The 20118-nt window shown below is 47.9% G+C and overlaps 2 protein-coding genes across 6 annotated transcripts in view; both read left to right on the forward strand.

Annotated features, from left to right (window-relative positions):
* LOC118085582 (zinc finger protein 883-like) overlaps positions 1-20118 on the forward strand; it is a 198628-nt gene that overhangs the window by 16556 nt on the left and 161954 nt on the right. For 3 of the 5 annotated variants that reach the window (XM_060274120.1, XM_060274110.1, XM_060274119.1), the window contains exons 1-2: positions 302-380; positions 1636-2130. The exons of 1 other annotated variant lie outside the window; for it this stretch is intronic. In XM_060274120.1, coding sequence (XP_060130103.1) covers positions 1714-2130 — 417 coding nt within the window. In that variant the 5' untranslated portion in view covers positions 302-380; positions 1636-1713. Of the gene's footprint in view, positions 1-301; positions 381-1635; positions 2131-18978; positions 19059-20118 lie in introns of those variants that run through there. One more of the 5 variants, XM_060274113.1, reaches the window with a different exon arrangement.
* LOC132592068 (zinc finger protein 665-like) lies at positions 4006-16026 on the forward strand. Its single transcript, XM_060274153.1, has 2 exons — positions 4006-9609; positions 10152-16026. The coding sequence occupies exons 1-2, from the start codon at positions 9576-9578 to the stop codon at positions 11402-11404; spliced, it is 1287 nt and encodes a 428-aa protein (XP_060130136.1). The 5' UTR covers positions 4006-9575; the 3' UTR covers positions 11405-16026.

A 20118-nucleotide genomic window follows, 5' to 3' on the forward strand; every position in this document is an offset into this window, starting at 1 on the left:
TTGCAAGTGCGAAGGAGCTGCGGAGAGAACAGCAAAAGTGCTGATTCCAAGCAGATACAATGTATCTGGTCTTGGCCCAATATTAGCCTATGGGGAAACTCCAGAAGGAAAGGAAAGCAGGAGGCTTCTTACACCAAAAAGCATCTCTGGAAGTGTGCAATGCGCGCCAGCCAGAGAGAAAAACGCAGCGGGACAGCTGGGCACGCTGGGCTTTGCAAGGGTTAAAGGGAACGGAGCTGCCTTCCTAGAGAGGACAGGAAGCAAGGGGGGGCTGGTCCTCCAGAGCCAAGGCCCCCTCCCTCCCTCCCCAGTCCTCCTTTCCTGCTTTGGTGTCTCCTGCAAGGGCTGCATCGCTGTCCCCTCGTTCCCGGGATGATCTGGTGAGTCTCTCCCCCCTCCCTTCCCCCTCTCTCTTCCCCCCCCCCCGAGGGTGCAGTGGGGAGACGGGGGGGGGGTCCCAGGGCTGCAGCAGGGGAGGATGCCTGGGGGGGCTTATCTGCTCATGCAGGGGGGGGGGACAAAGCCAAGACAGGGAGGAGAGGGTCCTGCCAGGGAGGGGCGAGGTCTGCAAGGCTCTCCTTCCTGGAGATCAGAGGATCCCAAACTCCCACCAAATCTCCATTCTTCAAACAAAGGAGTCCCTAGGACTTTAACTCTGTGTGACGTCGCTCAGCGTCATTGCACAACAGAAGAAACATGCGTAAATGGGTTTCCAAAGCTGGACGAGGAGGGGGACTAGCCCCCCCCAAAAGCCCACTAGAAGGAAGGAAGGAAAGGTGGGAGAGAAAGGCCAGGAATGAAGAGAGGGATCCCAGCCCATAGTCTGGCTGCTGCATTGCGGACCAGTTTCCCAGTCGTCTCCCAGGGCAGCTCCACACGGAGGCCACTGCAGCAATCCCCTTGCACCCAGAGCATGGCATCCCAGGACCACATCCTCTCTGTCCCAAAGGGATTGTTGCTGGAAAACCAGCCGAGCCGGAAATGGGCACTGCTACTCACTGAGCCTCCAGGAACCTTGGCAACCATGGCTGTGTGTGTGTTGAGCTATCTAACAGAATAATAATACTAGATTACCTGCCTAAATTTCAAGGGAAATGTCTTGGGCCCCATCCACTTGGCCCTCAGTGGGTTGGCCTGATACATACCTGGCCTTCAGTGCAAAGAAAAAGGGACCCCACCCCAGGAGTCTGTCTTGAGAGTGGCAGAGAGTCCAAGTGCAAGAAAATGAGACAGAAGCAGGGGGGTGGGGTGGGGAGCAACTCCTGAGGACCCCCAAGTGAGGACCCCCACTAGAGCCAAGCATCCATTTTCACAAGATAGAAATGACTCCCTTGTCAGTCAGTTCTGACTTCATGCATTGACTGGAAGGCAGCAGAAACCAGGTTGATTAATCTCTCAGAAATCCCTTCAGTTGCCTCCACATTTTGCATTGCTAGAGGGCTAGAGACTTATGTCTTCCCCTCTTCCTCATCCTCTTTCTTTTCAGAAAGATAGCTCACGGTTTGGGCTGTGGTGCAGTCCAGCCCTGGTTCCTAGAAAGACACATCCATGCTTGCTTCAGGGAACCATTTCCTTCTCCTGATATTATACAACTATTGTAACAGAACAATGTATTTGCTTTGTATTATTTCCTAGCACCTCTCATCACAGGCAGAACTTGGCAGAAGACCAAAGGGTTCCTTCCAATCTCTCAGAGGCTTCCTGAGACCACAGATGGATGAACAAGACCTAGTTGGCCCTGGAGCAGGAAGAGGCCATGACATCCAAACTGGGAGCAGTGGGGGATTCTGGGAAAACCCAGTGCAGAAGATCCTGGGTGAGGAGGACACCCTCCGCTCAGAGGTGCAGAGCCAGCAGTTGAGGCAGTTCTGCTGCCAGGAGGCCAAAGGACCCCGAGAGGTTTGCAGCCGACTCTACCACTTTTGTCGTCAATGGCTGAAGCCAGAAAGGCACACGAAAGCTGAGATGCTGGACCTGGTGATCTTGGAGCAATTCCTGGCTGTCCTTCCACTGGAGATGGAGAGCTGGGTGAGGGAATGCGGAGCGGAGACCAGCTCCCAGGCGGTGGCCCTGGCCGAAGGTTTCCTCCTGAGTCAGGCAGAGGAGAGAAAGCAGGAACAGAGAAAGCAGGTGAGAGAGACTTTCCTCTGGATACTCCCAAGGGGCTCCAAACAGGACAGAGAACATCCAAAAATGCTCTCCTGATTGCCCATCCTATTTCTGGGGAGTCATCCATGGAATGAGATCTAACATCCTTAAAGCTTCTGTCTTTGTAATTCTCTTTCTTTTCTTTCTCCCCATTCTCTGTTTTGAATCCTTGTTTCTTTTTCAGGGAAAGGATCATTTTGCAGAAATGGACATGGATTCCTGTGAGGCAGAGAGGCCTCCGTTGGACACCAGAGAGAGACCACTGGGTAAGGAGGAAGGTGGTTTTTCTCCATTCGGTCACATTCTGTTTTTTTTTTAAAAAAAAATATTTTTATTAATTTTCCAATTAAAACCAATTATATCACATTCAATATTTCAAATTATACACATATATATATCAATCAAACCGAATGTTATGCCAAATCATCTAAAGAATTTTTTATTTGGGTTCCCATGCTTCAAGAAATTGGGAATTCCTCGCAACTGTCCACTGCCGTCTTTTTTCTAAAGTTCAAATCGTCCTCCAAGTTCATAATAATCCAGATCTTCCCCTTACAGTCACATAGATGTTTTCCACTTTCACGATTGTTTCCCAGCTGCTGAGATAAATATCAAACAAAGTCTCACAGATGTTCTTTCTCCTGTGTGAGTTAATCAGTCCAGCCTCCCCATAAATCTTCTTAATGGAGCTCCCTGTTGCGTCGAAGCAATTCGAAGTAGCGCCATCTTAAAAAGCTCAAATCACTTTCGCTTTCTCTCATAGCCATGAAGATTTACGATCATTATAGAATTTACAGCTTTTCCAGGCAGGAGACCCAAACATCAAACCATAAACTCTTGGTAAATTAATGGATCTCCTTGCCCTATAGCTGAACTTAGCTTCAGGTCGCTGCTCCAATTTAAAGTGCGTCACAGCTCATAAATCCTCCGAACGCGTCCAGAACTCCTTCCGTCCGACTAGGGGGGGGCTTTTCTCATCGGCAACTCCACATCTTTAAAAAAATATGCTCAGTAACAACAGTTATAAAGTTCAGCCATTCGGTCACATTCTGTTGGTTTTCCAACTCATCTGAGGGTCTTCTTCTTCTTCTTCTTCTTCTTCTTCTTCGAGGGGGGAGACATTGTTGAGAATTCCATTCCTCCCATGCTGCAAATGTGTGGGATTGTTACATGTCACATGTCTGTTTACATTCCAGCACTAATAATAATAATAATAATAATAATTTTATTATTTATTTATTTATTTATACCCAGCCCATCTGGTTATTGGGTCTTGTGAGCGGAAAGGGAGATACGCTGTTTCCGCTCTGTATTGCTTTTGCAGGTCGCTCTCTGAGGAAGAAAGACAGAGAGAGAAGCCATGTTTTTCTTTGTTTTGTTACATTTGTTTTTGGGCACAATAAATTAGGCTTAGATGTTACTCCTCAAGGCTAAGCTTATGTTTGAACTCTGCTAGTCGTGTGCTCATGTCCCTGGATATGGGCCACATCAGCGTGACGGGAGACCAGAGTGATGGATCCCGGGTGACGCTGCGTTTGGGGGAAGGCATCGGCCTTGGTGTTATCACCCAACAGACGGTTGGGTTCAAGGGTCCAGAGGAGGGGAGATTTATTTCTGCACAACTAACATATGAAGTGGGCACAAACGTCCATATGCTCTCAGCAGGTATAGCCTTCTCAAAGGCCCATCTGTAGTTAGAGATGCCCTGTTCCACCTGTGAGAGAAGCAGGCACTCCTAGCGTCCTAATTACCTGTCCTCTCTTGCAGGTAACAGAATGATGCCGGCAAGAGCTCCTGATCCGTCTTTTCATGGGGGCAGAAGGGAAGCAGCGGCTATGGAACCAGATCAGGTCAGGGGAAGCTGCCTTGTGGGGACAGAGGCTGAGGGATGGAGCAATGTCATGGACTGGTTGGGCACAGAGGAATGGTGGGAGGATGCAGCCGGCGAACCAGGAAGGGAAGATGGCTCAGAGCCCAAGAAGTGGAGGTGGAACAAGGATGAGCAGTCAGAGGGAGAAGAGGGAGAAGCCTGGGAAGAGGAGGTGTCAAAAGCTGAAGGGCTAACAGGGCTTAGTGAGCTGGGAGACTCTGTGGCAGAATGCAGTCCAGAATCAGAGGCAGAAGACAGGGCCGTCTTAAGCATATCGTGTGCCGTGGTGCAAAGATCCTTCTGGCACCCCACCCCATTTTCCAGAGTTGTTGACCTTTTGGCTGGTGGGGTGGCATGACGCGGGCCCAAGACTCCCGTGATGCAGGGGGCAATAACCAGAGGTGTAGTAAGGTCAGGTGCAGGGCCGTCTTAAGCATATCCAGCGCCAGGGTACAAAGATCCCCCCTGCGCACCCCCTCCATTTCCGACATCATATATTCAACACACATTTAAAGCACATGATTTCCCCCAGAGAAACCCAGAAACTGTAGCTTTCCACGCACAGAGCTACAGTTCCCAGGATTCTCTAGAAGAAGTCACATGCTTTAAATGTGTGGTCAAGTCTAGAACTGGTGTCAGCGGCTGAACATCTGCTTGACATGCAGAAGGTCCCTGGTTCAGTCCCTGGCATCTCCAGGTATGCTGGGATAGGACCGTGTAAAAATCCCAGAGGGCTGTTGCCAGTCAGTGTAGACACTATGGAGCTAGGTAGGCCAGTCATCCAACTCTGGTTAAGTTATCCCTCTATAAAAGTAATATTTCATTTCCTCAGGTCATGTGTCCCCTGTTAAATTGGCACCGTGGAGGAGGTTGTCCCATATAATGGACCTGGGGGATGGGGAGAGGATTCTCCTTTATGGGAAAAAAAAGGATTAAGCAAATCAGAGAGCCAGGGAAGTATAGCAGTTAAGAATGTTGGGCTAGGACCTGAGACCCAGGTTCAAATCCCCACTCAGCCAAGAGGCTCACTGCATGATCTTGGACCAGTTCTTTTTCAGCCTTGCCTACCTTGCAAAGTTGTTACAAAGGTGAAATGAAAAGTGTGTTTACTGCCTTGGACACCTTGGGGAAAATGGAGGAGTAGAAATGTAGTGAATAAAGGAAATAAATAAGGACTGTGTTACTGGAAAGGTGCCTTCTCCCAAGTCAAACCATTAGTCCATCTAGCTCAGTACTGCATACACTGACTGGTAGCAGCTCTCTGGGGATTCAGGCAGGGGAGATTCCTAGCCATACATGCAGGTGCCAGGGAGGAAAACTTGGGTGCAAGGTGTTCTAACCACTGAACTATGACCCTCCCCGTAAGACATAGATACATTGGAAGCCACATTATGTAAAATCAAACTCTTGGTCCATCTAGTTCAGTGTTGCCCACACTGACTGGCAGTTGCTCTTCAGGACCTTAACAGATGACCTTAACAGATTAGACAACTGGGCCAAAGCAAACAAGATGAATTTTAACAGGGAGAAATGTAAAGTACTACACTTGGGCAAAAAAAGAAAGGCACAAATACAGGATGGGAGACACCTGGCTTGAGAGCACTACATGTGAAAAGGATCTAGGAGTCTTGGTAGACCACAAACTTGACATGAGTCAGCAGTGTGATGCAGCAGCTAAAAAGGCCAATGCAATTCTGGGCTGCATCAATGGGAGTATAGCATCTAGATCAAGGGAAGTAACAGTACCACTGTATTCTGCTCTGGTCAGACCTCACCTGGAGTACTGTGTCCAGTTCTGGGCACCACAGTTCAAGAAGGATACTGACAAGCTGGAACGTGTCCAGAGGAGGGCAACCAAAATGGTCAAAGGCCTGGAAACGATGCCTTATGAGGAACGGCTTAGGGAGCTGGGTATGTTTAGCCTGGAGAAGAGAAGGTTAAGGGGTGATATGATAGCCATGTTCAAATATATGAAAGGATGTCATATGGAGGAGGGAGAAAGATTGTTTTCTGCTGCTCCAGAGAAGGGACACGGAGCAATGGATTCAAACTTAAAGAAAGAAGATTCCACCTAAACATTAGGAAGAACTTCCTGACAGTAAGAGCTGTTCGGCAGTGGAATTTGCTGCCAAGGAGTGTGGTGGAGTCTCCTTCTTTGGAGGTCTTTAAGCAGAGGCTTGGCAGTCATATGTCAAGAATGCTTTGATGGTGTTTCCTGCTTGGCAGGGGGTTGGACTGGATGGCCCTTGTGGTCTCCTCCAACTCTATGATTCTAGGAATCTCTCCCAGCCCTACCTGGAGATGCCAAGGATTGAACCTGGGACCTTCTGCATCAAAGCAGATGCTTTGCCACAGAGCTATGACTCCACCCCCTGCTTTATTTGCAGATTAAATAAATAACTGGAATGTTGGGAATTTTTTAAAAAATGAAACACCTCGTTATTCCTAGCCTAGCAGCTGGTTGGGGGCACTCAGCCATCCTTAGGGCCATTTGCCCCTCTACCCGCCTAACCCAATTCCCCCTTCCTTACCTGGCTGACTTGGGAGTGGGTTCCGCTCTGCCAAGGGGGGGGACGCAACAGAGGTTGGCACCCTCTTCCAACAGAGCCAAGCTTGCTCATCTAGTCTTCTCTAGTTCCCCACCTGGCATTGGCCTGGGCTGGGTGGGATGAGATGAACCTTTCCTTCCCTCCTTCCCCTCCTTCTGATTCCAGGTTGTTGGGAGGGGGGTGTTTTCCCCAATGCATTGCCTTTTTAACCCTTCCCTGGCATTCTTGGAAAGGGATGGCCAGGAGGAAAGGTGCCTTTTTGCTCTGAGCAGGCTGGAAGGCAGAGAAAGGGGGAGGGGAGAGATGGGGAGGAGACTCACATAGGTCCTCAAGGCAACCCTCCCATGGGGTACCCTCCTTGCACCCCATGGATGCCCATGGCCAGATACCTCACTCACACACACGCCAAGCAGGACAGCAGCAAAAGGAGGAAAATGGGCCCCTTTTGGGGTTTCAGTTTGCAAATTCATGAACTGGAGACCTTCTTTTCTGCACCATTTATTCCAGTTCCATACCTCACGCTTGTTTCAAATTTGGAGGTGGCTCAGGAGGGACCTATTTATAAAGGGACGCAGGTGGCGCTGTGGGTTAAACCACTGAGCCTAGGGCTTGCTGATCAGAAGGTTGGCGGTTCGAATCCCCGCGACGGGGTGAGCTCCCATTGTCTGGTCCCTGCTTCTGCCCACCTAGCAGTTCGAAAGCACATCAAAGTGCAAGTAGATAAATAAGTACCCCTCTGGTGGGAAGGTAAAGGTCTTTTCTGTGCGCTGCTCTGGTTAGCCAGAGGCGGCTTAGTCATGCTGGCCACATGACCTGGAAACTGTATGCCGGCTCCCTCGGCCAATAAAGCGAGATGAGCGCCGCAACCCCAGAGTCGGTCACGACTGGACCTAATGGTCAGGGGTCCCTTTACCTTTACCAGGAGGGACAGAATCCGAAGTATCGGACTACAGCCCACATAACGGGTTTTTTTGGGGGGGGGAGAAGCCGGGTTTTACTCACCGTTTTTGACAACCGAGGTTGCAATTCTAATCCCATTGGATACAATAGGACTTACTTCTGAGTAGGCACTGATCACATTGCACTACAGGGGGGAAATTTCTATCATGTAGGTTGAACCACCAATGTTTTTTTAAAAAGCCAAAGGGATCTGTTTACATTGATCTCTGCAATCATGACATCCTCTCCCAGTTTCTCACCCCACGAGCATATGGTGAGTGGGGCTTTGCGAGGGAAAGGGGTGCTAGGGAGAGATACGGTGTTTGGACAGCCCTTGATCTTGGCGTGGAAAGTTTAATCTGCTGGAAGTGGGGAGGGGGCAAGGCTGCTTAGTTTGGAGATCACGATTTACAGTGAGCCAAGGAAGGGGACAGGACGGGCAGCCGCTTTGTGGTTTGACAGCCAGCTGGGGAGAGAGGGAGCCGGCAAGGGAGGTTCTGCTCACGCTTGCTCTCTGGAGCCAGCCAGCCAGCCAAGCCCATCGCCGGGATGAAGGATGACCCTGGTGCTGCAGAGTGAACAGGGTCCTAGCGCTCGCCCTCCCCTCTCTGGACCCTTCTCATGGCGCGCACCGCGCCACTAGGCCAAAGGGTAATAAAGACGCCCCTGGCAGAAGAGGAAGGAGGCGAGTGGGAGGAGGGAGGTGGAGAGGCAGAGGTGAGTCAGGAGAAGGAGGAGCCACCGGTGGCTCCCTCTTCTTCTGCCAGAAGCCACCCTCCCTGCTTGTCTCTCAGAGCCGGGAGATGTCTGACAATGGAGGAGCAAAGGCAGGCTGCACCCTGGCGCACTGTTGGATCACTTTCAATAAACCCCAGAGAGGAGGGGACTTGGAAAGCTGTGGGGAGCTGGGGGCCTTCACTCTTGGCAACTGATTTCGTAGCGGAAGATGCTCAGGGAATGAGCGGCTGTTCTCATGAGGCCTGAAACTCAGCCAAGCCTGTGAATATCGTGTTCTTGCTAATAAAGAGTAAACTCTAGCTGTGAACTGTGGGGTTTCCTGCCCAGATAACTCTGACACCAGCCTTCTGAATATCGCCAGTAGGATTCCTCTGTAGTTGCAGTTTTCATGGAGTCCTAGAATTGAAAGGGACGCCAAGGGTAATCAAGTCCAACCCCCTGCATTGCAGGAATCTCAGCCAGATCATCCAAGACTAGGCTTCTTTTATTTCTATATTGATCATTGAATGCTAAAATAGACCTCTAAGCAGTGGACAGAGGATTAAAAATAGTGGCCAGGATTCACCTAACCAGCCCTGTCCACTGCAAAATGGGGCCTGCCCCCCATTCCTCACCTTCTCCATGCCCCCATGAAGCCCTTGAATTTAGCTCTAGGGCAGGGATAGGCAACCTAAGGCCCGTGGGCCGGATGCGGCCCAATTGCCTTCTCAATCCAGCCCACAGGTGGTCTGGGAATCAGCGTGTTTTTACATGAGCAGAATGTGTCCTTTTATTTAAAATGCATCTCTGGGTTATTTGTTATTTGGGGGGCATAGGAATTCGTTCATTTCCCCCCCCCCAAAATAATAATAATCCGGCCCACCACAAGGTCTGAGGGACAGTGGCTGAAAAAGGTTGCTGACCCCTGCTCTAGGGCATTGAAAGGGAACCTCCCCAGAACAGGACATGAGGAGAAAGGGGATCCTTCCATCAGGCAAACTGGAATGCTTCCGTAGGCAGAATGACTTGAAAAACACAAGGGGGAGTACCACCTATTTGCACAAAGATGAATACTCATAATTCAAAGGCAGAATAAAAGAATTCCATTAAAGCGTTCAAATAAGCTTCCATAATTAAAGTTGGAAGCAAAAGAATCACATTAAAACAACACAGCCATTAACAGGAAGGAAGCAACAGAGCATTGTGTAGCAGATAATTTTTTGCTGTCTCAGAGGAGGGCATTTCCCTTTTTCTTTTAGGGTCCAGTGTGCTTTGAAGATGTTGCTGTTCATTTCACAGATGAGGAGTGGGTGTTGCTGGATCCTGACCAGAGAGCTCTGCATAAGGATATCATGGAGGAGAATCGTGGGATCGTGGCCTCTCTTAGTAAGGCTCCTTGTGGGATTGTAATATCTGTATTGAAATTCAAAACTTATCTCTCTGTGATGAACCTAATATATTTTCACAAAGCTCATTATCCCCCCCTACAGCACATGAGATTACAACACCCCCCCAAAAAACACCGAAGAGTAAATTACTCTTTTCCCTCCAGTTGCTGCTTCTTAAACAATTACCAGGTAAAATTGCCATGTAAAATGTCAGCTTCAGAGTTGTTAGGAAAGATAAGTAGCTTCTGTCAGGTTTTCTGTTTTTGCTCATGTAAGTTTTTGGTTGACCAAAGAGACGGCTGGCTTTGGAGATGGAGGGGATGCCATGACTGGGCCAAACAAAATCCATCCCAGAGAAGAGCCAGGCTTATCAAATTTCACATTCCCAGAAGTATGTTAGATAATGGCAAACAACAAAGGTTGACCTCACATCCAACCCCCTTCAGTTCTTCTTCCACCGCAAGCTTTAATTAGCATCATTCCATAATTGGGGGCTCCATTTGTTCCTGCGGCTCTAATCCCTTTTTGTTTCAATTGCAGATTGTGATGAATTGGAAATCGAGAACAAGGGTGACCATGTCAAAATCCCTAGAGAGGAGAAGCCACGTAAAAATTTGGAGTGTGGAGAGAACTGCAGTCGGAGCTCCCATTCCACTTCCCAACAAAGAATTATCATTGGAAAGAAACCCTATCAGTGCATGGAATGTGGAAAGAGCTTCAGTCAGAGCTCCTCTCTCACTTCCCATCGAAGAATTCATACAGGGGAGAAACCTTATCAGTGTGGAAAATGCAGCCAGGGCTTTAGTAGAAGCACAGATCTACATTCACACCAGATAATTCACAGTGGGGAGAAACGATTTAAATGTGAAGAGTGTGGAAAGAGCTTCATTCGCAGATCCTCTCTCACTTCCCATCAAAGAACTCATACAGGGGAGAAACCTTACGAGTGTGGAGAATGCCGGAAGGGCTTTGCTAGAAGCACAGATTTACGTTTGCATCAGAGAATTCACAGTGGGGAGAAACCATATCAGTGTGTGGAATGTGGGAAGAGCTTCAGTACCAGCTCCTATCTCACTTCCCATCAGAGAATTCACAGCGGGGAGAAACCATATCAATGCGAGGAATGTGGGAAGAGCTTCACCTGGAAGAACACACTCACTATCCATCAAATAATTCATACAGGGGAGGAACCATATCACTGCTTGGAATGTGGGAAGAGCTTCAGTAAGAGCTCCTCTTTCACTTCACATCAAAGAATCCATACAGGAGAGAAACCTTATCAGTGTGTGGAATGTGGAAAGAGCTTCAGTAAGAAGGACAGTCTCACTTCCCATCAAAGAATCCATACAGGAGAGAAACCCTATCAGTGTGTGGAATGTGGAAAAAGCTTCAATACAAGCTCCTCTCTCACTTCCCATCAGAAAATCCATACAGGGGAAAAACCCCATCAGTGTTTGGCATGTGGAAAGAGCTTTGGTCACAGGAGCTCTCTCACTTCCCATCAAAGAGTTCATACAGGGGTGAAACCATATCAGTGTGCGGAGTGTGGAAAGAGCTTCAGTACGAGCTCCTCTCTCACTTCCCATCACTTAATTCATACAGAGGAGAAGCCATATCAGTGCTTGGATTGTGGAAAGACCTTCAGTCAAAAGGGCAATCTCGCTTCCCATCAAAGAATTCATACAGGGGAGAAACCATATCATTGTGTGGAATGTGGAAAGAGCTTCAGCTGGAAGCAAAATCTCACTTCCCATCAAAGAACTCATATAGGGGAGAATATGAGAATCCTTTAATTGTGGAGTTGGAGGTGACCCCCAGTGTGATCTAGTGCAACCCGCTGCACTGCAGAAATCACAATGAAATCCTCCATAATGGATAGCCATCTAACGTCTGCTGGCCTCCAATAAATGAGATTTCACCACTTTAAAGGGAGTCCACTTCGCTGTCTAACAGCTCTTGCCATTAACAAGTTCTAGATACAGGTAGGTAGCCGGTTTGGTCTGCCATTGTCGAAGCAAAATCCTTCCAGTAGCACCTTAGAGACCAACTAAGTTTGTTACTGGTATGAGCTTTCGTGTGCATGTGTATCTGAAGAAGTGGGCATGCACACGAAAGCTCATACCATTAAAACGTTCTTCCTGATGTTTCATTGGAATCTCCTTTGTGGTAACTGGAAGACATTTTTTTTGGGTCCTACCCTATAGAGCCAGAGAAAACAAGCTTACTCCATCTTCTATGACACAAGTTATTTGAAGTTGGCTCTCATATCCCCTTCATATCCCCTCTCAGTCTCCTCTTCTCCAGGCTAAACATACCCAGCTCCCTCAGCTTTTCCACATAATGCTTGGTTTCCAGATCCTTGATTATCTTGGTAGCCCTCTTCTGCACATGTTCCAGCTTGTCAATATCCTTATTAGTTATTCTTTCTTTCTTTAATTTAATTTATGTAGCACCCTTCATCCAAATATTTCAAGGCGGTTCACATCATGCAGGACAAAAGCATGGGTTTCTCAAAACCAAGTCATGCAAGACAAATCTTTTTATTTTATTTTATGGAGTTACAAGCTTGGTGGATCAGGGGAATGCTGTGCGCATAGTGTATCTTGAGTTCAGTAAGGCTTTTGACAAAGTCCCCCGCGATATTCTCGCAAGGAAACTGTTGAAATGTGGTTCTAGATTCAGGTAGGTAGCCGTGTTGGTCTGACACAGTTAAAATATATATATAAAATTAAAGAAATTGTCCAGTAGCACCTTAGAGACCAACTAAGTTTGTTCTTGGTATAAGTTTTTGTGTGCTTATACCAAGAACAAACTTAGTTGGTCTCTATGGTGCTACTGGACAATTTCTTTAATTTTTATATATATGTTGAAATGTGGGTTGAACGAGGTAGCCATTAGGTGTATCAGTAGCTGGTTGACTGACAGAACCCAAAGAGTTCTCATTAATGGTTCCTTGTCATCGTAGGAAAAATTGACAAGTTGGGTGTTGTTGTTCAATTTTTTTTAATAAATGATTTGGATGAAGGAATTGAAGGGATGCTCATCAATTTTGCAGGTGACACCAAACTGGGAGGGGTTGCTAATGCTGCAGAAGACACAATTGGGATTCAAAATGACCTTAACAGATTGGAGAACTGGGCGCAAGCTAACAAAATGATTTTCAGTAAGGACATATCTAAGGTTTTGCTCCTTGGCAGGAAGAACCAGGTGCACAAATATAAGATGGGGGATATCTGGCTTGCTAGCATTACATGTGAAGAGGATCTAGGAGTTGTGGTGGACCACCGGCTTAACCTGAGTCAACAGTGTGATGCAGTAGCAAAAAAGTTAATTCTATTCTAGGCTAGGCTAGTGCCCCTCTTAAGGGAAGTAAGTGTACCACTGTATTCTGCCTTGGTCAGTCTACAGCTGGAATATTGTGTCCCATTCTGGGCACCACGATTTAAGAAGGTTGTTGACGAGCTGGAAGGTGGGCAGAGGAGGACAACCAAGATGATCAAGGGTCTGGAGTCCAAGCCTTGTGAGGAGCAGTTGAAGGAGCTGGATATGTTTAGCCTGGGGGGAAAGGAGACTGAGAGGAGATATGAGAGCTGTCTTCAAATATCTCAAGGGCTGTCACATGAAAGGGGGAAGAAGCTTGTTTTCTCCTGTTCTGGAGGACAGGACTTGAACCCATGGCTTCAATTTACAAGGTAGGAGATTCTGACTATACAGAAAAAAACTTTCTGACAGTAAGAATTGTCCTACAGTAGAACAGCCTCCCTCTGGAGATTGTGGACTCTCATTCCCTGGAGGTTTTTAAGCAGAGGTTGAATGGGCATCTGTCATAGATGCTTTAGTTTGGACAAGATAATTCCATGATTCTATTATTACTTGACCTTTATAGACCATATAAAAAAGCTTTAGCATTCTTAGAGGCTGTTTGCTGCCTTTGCAGCACCAATGTGAGCTTTGTGGGGCCCAGGTCTGGAGCTCCTGAGCTGCCCAGAGGAGAAGACCCTCTTCTCGGCCTCCCTGAAGTCGTCCACAAGAAAGCAGACCAAGACGTTAGACACAAGCTAGGCTGCAGGAGTTGCTGGAAGGAGGCAAAGAAGGCACCATCCAACTGCCTTAGGGACTCCAGTCTGGATTTGTGTAGGGTTAATTACACAGCCTTTTCTTCTCCCAAATATGTCCCATAAGGCAGCGGGTCCTGAGTTCTACCACTGCTGGAACAATCGTACTGGCTACCAATGAGGTACCAAGCAAAGCTCAAAAGAAATAAACCATATTCTGATCATAAATGACTAATACTTTTTAATGCATGCTTTTTATGCAAATAGACAAAAGTAGACCACAAGTTTGGTAGACCACAAACTTGACATGAGTCAGCAGTGTGATGCAGCAGCTAAAAAAGCCAATGCAATTCTGGGCTGCATCAATAGGAGTATAGCATCTAGATCAAGGGAAGTAACAGTACCACTGTATTCTGCTCTGGTCAGACCTCACCTGGAGTACTGTGTCCAGTTCTGGGCACCACAGTTCAAGAAGGATACTGACAAGCTGGAACGTGTCCAGAGGAGGGCAACCAAAATGGTCAAAGGCCTGGAAACGATGCCTTATGAGGAACGGCTTAGGGAGCTGGGTATGTTTAGCCTGGAGAAGAGAAGGTTAAGGGGTGATATGATACCCATGTTCAAATATATAAAAGGATGTCATATAGAGGAGGGAGAAAGGTTGTTTTCTGCTGCTCCAGAGAAGCGGACACAGAGCAATGGATTCAAACTACAAGAAAGAAGATTCCACCTCAACATTAGGAAGAACTTCCTGACAGTAAGAGCTGTTCGACAGTGGAATTTGCTACCAAGGAGTGTGGTGGAGTCTCCTTCTTTGGAGGTCTTTACGCAGAGGCTTGACAGGCATATGTCAAGAACGCTTTGATGGTGTTTCCTGCTTGGCAGGGGGTTGGACTGGATGGCCCTTGTGGTCTCTTCCAACTCTATGATTCTATGCCATTTCCCCTTCCAAAAATGCTTAATTGCTAATTCAGTGGACTAAAAATCAATTATTATTGTTGTTGTTGTTGTTGTTATTTATTAAATTTATACACTGCCCTTCGTCAAAAGACCTGAGAGTCGTTTAAAATGAGCTGAGGGCCGTTTAAAAGTAGAAAAAATTATGCACCACCTCCTATTTCTTTAATCAGGTGACTGAATCTACAGGATTGATAATGGCATTATTATTATTATTATTATTATTATTATTATTAAATTTATATATTGTACCACGCTATACCCGCAGACCTCAGGGCAGTTCACAGAATAAAATCAGAATATAAAACCACAAAATACATAATCATAATAAAAACAAAAACAAGTCAATAACACCCCCCCAAAAAAACCCCACATTTTAGAAGGGCATTGGATGTCAATCAGACAAAGGTCTAGTTCAAGAGGAACGGTTTCTCCTGGTGCCTAAATGTCAGGGAGTGGACAGAAAAGGATTGGTGGAGACTGCCTCCCCAGCCTGATCCTTTCAGGGAGGAGGAGGAGGAAGACAGTTTAGATTTACAACAGCGGTTTGAGGGAGGTCATAGCTCAGAGGCAAATGAGGGGGAAAGTTGGGAAATAATAGGAGACGAGGAGGAAGCAGCAGCAGCAGTCTATCTGTGTCTGTATCTGTGACAACTGACTGACACAATGTATTTAGAAAGCAATTCCAGATCCTCCATCTCCCAGAACCTGGCGAGCCTTGAAAGTGGGAGAGCAAAGAGCTCAAAGACAGAGGGCACTTGTCAGCACCTGTAGAAGTGATGAATGAGAAAGTGGGAGAGACGGGACAATGCCATTATCCCAAAGGCTGGGTTCTATAGCCTCTCTCTGTAAAAACTGAATAAAAAGAGGATGATAAGAAACATTCCTTTGTCTTTGTTCGTTCCTGGGCAAACCAGCCAGGAGTCACTGACAGCCGCCTGACAGTAGAATGAAGGCTCCAGGCAAACCTCCCGGGACCATGCCATAGACAGAGAGCCACTGCAGAGAGGGCCCTCAAGGAGGTGGCATACGAAGATGGGCCTCAGAAGATGATCTTAGAGTTCAGGTAGGTTCATATGGAAAGAGGCAGTGCTTGAGCTATTGCGGTCCTGAGCTGTTTAGGGCTTTATAGGTCAAAACCAACACTTTGAATTGGGCCCGGAAACTAATTGGTAGCCAGTGCAGTCGGACCAGGATTGGTGTAATATGCTCAAAACGTCTTTCTCCGGTGAATTCTTCGGCGATCAGCCTTCTTTATGGTCCAGCTCTCACTTCCATACATCACTACTGGGAAAACCATAGCTTTAACTATACGGACCTTTGTCGGCAAGGTGATGTCTCTGCTTTTTAAGATGCTGTCTAGATTTGTCATTGCTTTTCTCCCAAGAAGCAGGCGTCTTTTAATTTCGTGACTGCTGTCACCATCTCCAGTGATCAAGGAGCCCAAGAAAGTAAAATCTCTCACTGCCTCCATTTCTTCCCCTTCTATTTGCCAGGAGGTGGTGGGACCCGTGGCCATGATCTTGGTTTTTTTGATGTTGAGCTTCAGACCATATTTTGCGCTCTCCTCTTTCACCCTCATTAAAAGGTTCTTTAATTCCTCCTCACTTTCTGCCATCAAGGTTGTGTCATCTGCATATCTGAGGTTGTTGATATTTCTTCCGGCAATCTTAATTCCAGTTTGGGATTCATCTAGTCCAGCCTTTCGCATGATGAATTCTGCATATAAGTTAAATAAGCAGGGAGACTTATTTAAATGTCTCCCTGCTTATTTAACCTACAGGTTACCAGAGCACAGATGACAGGAGTAAGGCTATCCCTGACTCAACTAGGTACAGCTGGGCCACCGGTGAAACCTGATGGAAGGCATGGCAACCCCCTGTGACCACCTGAGCCTCGAGCAATAGCAAGGATCCAGGAGCACCCCTAAGCTACGAACCTGTTCCTTAAGGGGAAGTGTAACCCCATCAAAAGCAGGAGATCTCCCACGCACCTGGTCTAGGAAACCACCCACTAACAGTGCCTCCATCATATCTGGATTGAGCTTCGGTTTGTTGGCTCTCATCCAGTCCATTATCGAGGCAAGAGAACGGCCCAGCATTTCCACTGCCCCCGAATAGGCCGCAGCATAGAATCAACTGAATATGGGCCTTTTACAGGGCCATGCCTTTGGGTAGAATAAATGTTATTTCACATAACACACGTGGGTAGGGGAGTCAGGGTTGGGACAGGGCAAAATTTTACAGAACACGCGCATTGGGGGAATGATTGTGTGCAAAATGAATGGGTCACAGGGATAACGGGGGGGGGGGTTGGACGGAGGAGAGGAGGGAAATCACAGGGGTAAGTGGGGGGGTTAGGGGGAGGAGAGGGGGAAATCACAGGGATAAGCCGGGGTGGGGGAAAGAGGGGGCATAATAGGTCATGGATCAGGACAGAGTTGGGGGATTCACAGGGATGAGGGGAGAATCACAGGGATAAGCCGGGGGGGGGTGAGGGGAGGAGTGAGGAATCACAGGGATACGTCATGGATCGGCAGAGGGTAGGGGAAATCACACAAATAGCCCACAGAAACGCGTGGCAGGGCCAGCTAGTATATGTATAAAATGGATTATATTTGAATGTAAATGATATTTGTAAGAACTGAAAAGAAAATACTTTTTTTTAAAGAGATCACGAGAGCTGAAACCTTTCAATTGATCGTCCCACAGATTCAGCAAAAAACAAAACAAAAAAAAGTGGTGAAGTTGGAATGGGATACTTAAGTAAAATTAAAATACCTGTCCGCTCCACAATGTTCAGGTACGGCTGTTCTGGAAGCGTTGATTCCAGGCTGAACTCTATGCTTTGTCCTATGGGCCTTCTTTGGTTGGAGGTGGATCTTGCTTTCCACCAGGGAGTGATCCATGTCACAGTTGGCACTGTGGTAGCTCCATGGGACATAACCACAGTTCAGCGCCAACCGCCTGGTGACAATCAAGGCCAGCTGGTGACCGTGGACTCATCTTGCGTGTCTCCAGGATACTCTATTTGAATGGTTTTTTTAAAAAATAAAAATAAAAATCCATTTTCCGATTTTTGTTGTTGTTTAGTAGTTTAGTCATGTCCGACTCTTCATGACCCCATGGACCAGAGCACGCCAGGCACTCCTGTCTTGCACTGCCTCCCGCAGTTTGGTCAAACTCATGTTCGTAGCTTCGAGAACACTGTCCAACCATCTCGTCCTCTGTCATCCCCTTCTCCTTGTGCCCTCCATCTTTCCCAACATCAGGGTCTTTTCCAAGGATTCTTCTCTTCTCATGAGGTGGCCAAAGTATTGGAGCCTCAGCTTCACGATCTGTCCTTCCAGGTAGCACTCAGGGCTGATTTCCTTCAGGATGGAAAGGTTTGATCTTCTTGGAGTCCATGGGACTCTCAAGAGTCTCCTCCAGCACCATAATTCAAAAGCATCAATTCTTCGGCGATCAGCCTTCTTTATGGTCCAGCTCTCACTTCCATACATCACTACTGGGAAAACCATAGCTTTAACTATACGGACCTTTGTCGGCAAGGTGATGTCTCTGCTTTTTAAGATGCTGTCTAGGTTTGTCATTGCTTTTCTCCCAAGAAGCAGGCGTCTTTTAATTTCGTGACTGCTGTCACCATCTGCAGTGATCAAGGAGCCCAAGAAAGTAAAATCTCTCACTGCCTCCATTTCTTCCCCTTCTATTTGCCAGGAGGTGATGGGACCAGTGGCCATTTCAGATTTTACATAATCGAAACACCTTTTTAAGCAATAAAATTGATACGCCCAATTTTGATATCGACCCGCCTCCCCCACTTTCTGCGGTTGCTTATGAGATGAAGTCCTAGCTAGCGCCCTGATATAGAGCCAGAACCCGCGAGGGACCTCCATTCCTCAATGGGAAGCCAATAGGGATCATCGGCATTGGACAGTTGGCCAATCAGCGATTGCAAAACAGCGCCCCCCAGCGCCGGTGTTGAGGGAGCGATATTCACGGGCCAAGGCGAGCCTCGCAAGGGCGAGGAATGGAGCTCAGTTTGCAGGGACCCCCTGCGGAGCGCCAGCAGACAAAGGAGGAGAGCGAAGTTTCAGCCGGAGCAAGGATACAATGGATCTGGTCTCGGCCCAATGTTAGTCTGTGGGGAAACTCTAGAAAGGAAAGGAAAGGAAAGCAGGAGGTTTACACCAAAAAGCATCTCTGGAAGTGTGCAATGCGCGCCAGCCAGAGAGAAAAACGTGGAGGGGACAAGCTGGGCATCGCAAGGGTTAAAGGGAAGCGAGCTGCCTTCCTAGAGAGGACAGGAAGCAAGGGGGGTCAGGTCCTCCAGAGCCAAAGCCCCTCCCTCCCTCCCTCCCTCCCCAGTCCTTTCCTGCTTTGGTGTCTCTCCTGCAAGGGCTGCATCGCTGTCCCCTCCCTCCTGGGATGATCTGGTGAGTCTCCTCTCTCTCTCTCTCTCTCTCTCTCTCTCTCTCTCTCTCTCTCTCTCTCTCTCTCTCTCTCCCCCCCCCAGAGGGTGCAGTGGGGAGACAGGGGGGGGTGTCCCAGGGCTGCAGCAGGTGAGGGTGCCGGGGGGGGGGCAAACCCAAGTCAGGGCGGAGAGGGTCCTGCCAAGGAGGGGAGGCGAGGTCTGCAAGGCTCTCCTTCCTGGGAATCAGAGGATCCCAAACTCCCACCAAATCTCCCTTCTTCAAACAAAGGCGTCCCTGGGACTTTAACTCTGTGTGACGTCGCTCAGCATCATTGCACAACAGAGGAAACAAGTGCAAATGGTTTTCCAAAGGTGGACTAGCCCCCCCCCCCAATTAAAATACCCACTAGGAGGAGGGAGGGAGGAAAGGTGGGAGAGAAAGGCCAGGAATAAAGAGAGGGATCCCAGCCCATAGTCTGGCTGCTGCATTGCGGACCAGTTTCCCATTCGTCTCCCAGGGCAGCTCCACACGGAGGCCACTGCAGCAATCCCCTCGCACCCAGAGCATGGCATCCCAGGACCACATCCTCTCTGTCCCAAAGGGATTGTTGCTGGGAAACCAGCCGAGACGGAAATGGGCGCTGCTACTCACTGAGCCTCCAGGGACCTTGGCATCAATGGCTGTGTGCGTGTTAAGCTACCTAATAGAATAATAATACTAAATTACCTGCCTAAATTTCAAGGGAGATGTCTTGGGCCCCATCCACTTGGCCCTCAGAGGGTTGGCCAGATACATACCTGGCCCTCAGGGCAAAGAAAAAGGGAACCCACCCTAGGAGTCTGTCTGGATAGCAGCAGAGAGACCAAGTGCAAGAAAATGAGTCAGAAGCAGGGGAGGGGGGAGTAAATCCTGAGGACTCCCAAGTGAAGACCCCCACTAGAGCCAATCATCCATTTTTCACAATATACAAATGACTCCCTTGTTAGTCAGTTCTGACTTCATGCATTGACTGGAAGGCAGGAGAAACCAGGCTGATTAATCTCACAGAAATCCCTACAGTTGCCTCCACATTTTGCATTGC

This window comes from Zootoca vivipara, chromosome 4 (assembly GCF_963506605.1).
Source record: "Zootoca vivipara chromosome 4, rZooViv1.1, whole genome shotgun sequence".
Lineage (NCBI taxonomy): Eukaryota > Metazoa > Chordata > Lepidosauria > Squamata > Lacertidae > Zootoca > Zootoca vivipara.

What these genes read in the sequence shown, in the direction of transcription:
- LOC132592068 (XM_060274153.1), top strand. Translation starts at nt 9,576, where the DNA reads ATGGAGGAGAATCGTGGGATCGTGGCCTCTCTTA. An exon ending in TGGGATCGTGGCCTCTCTTA is followed by an intron (nt 9,610 to 10,151) that starts GTAAGGCTCCTT and finishes TTTCAATTGCAG; the next exon opens with ATTGTGATGAATTGGAAATC.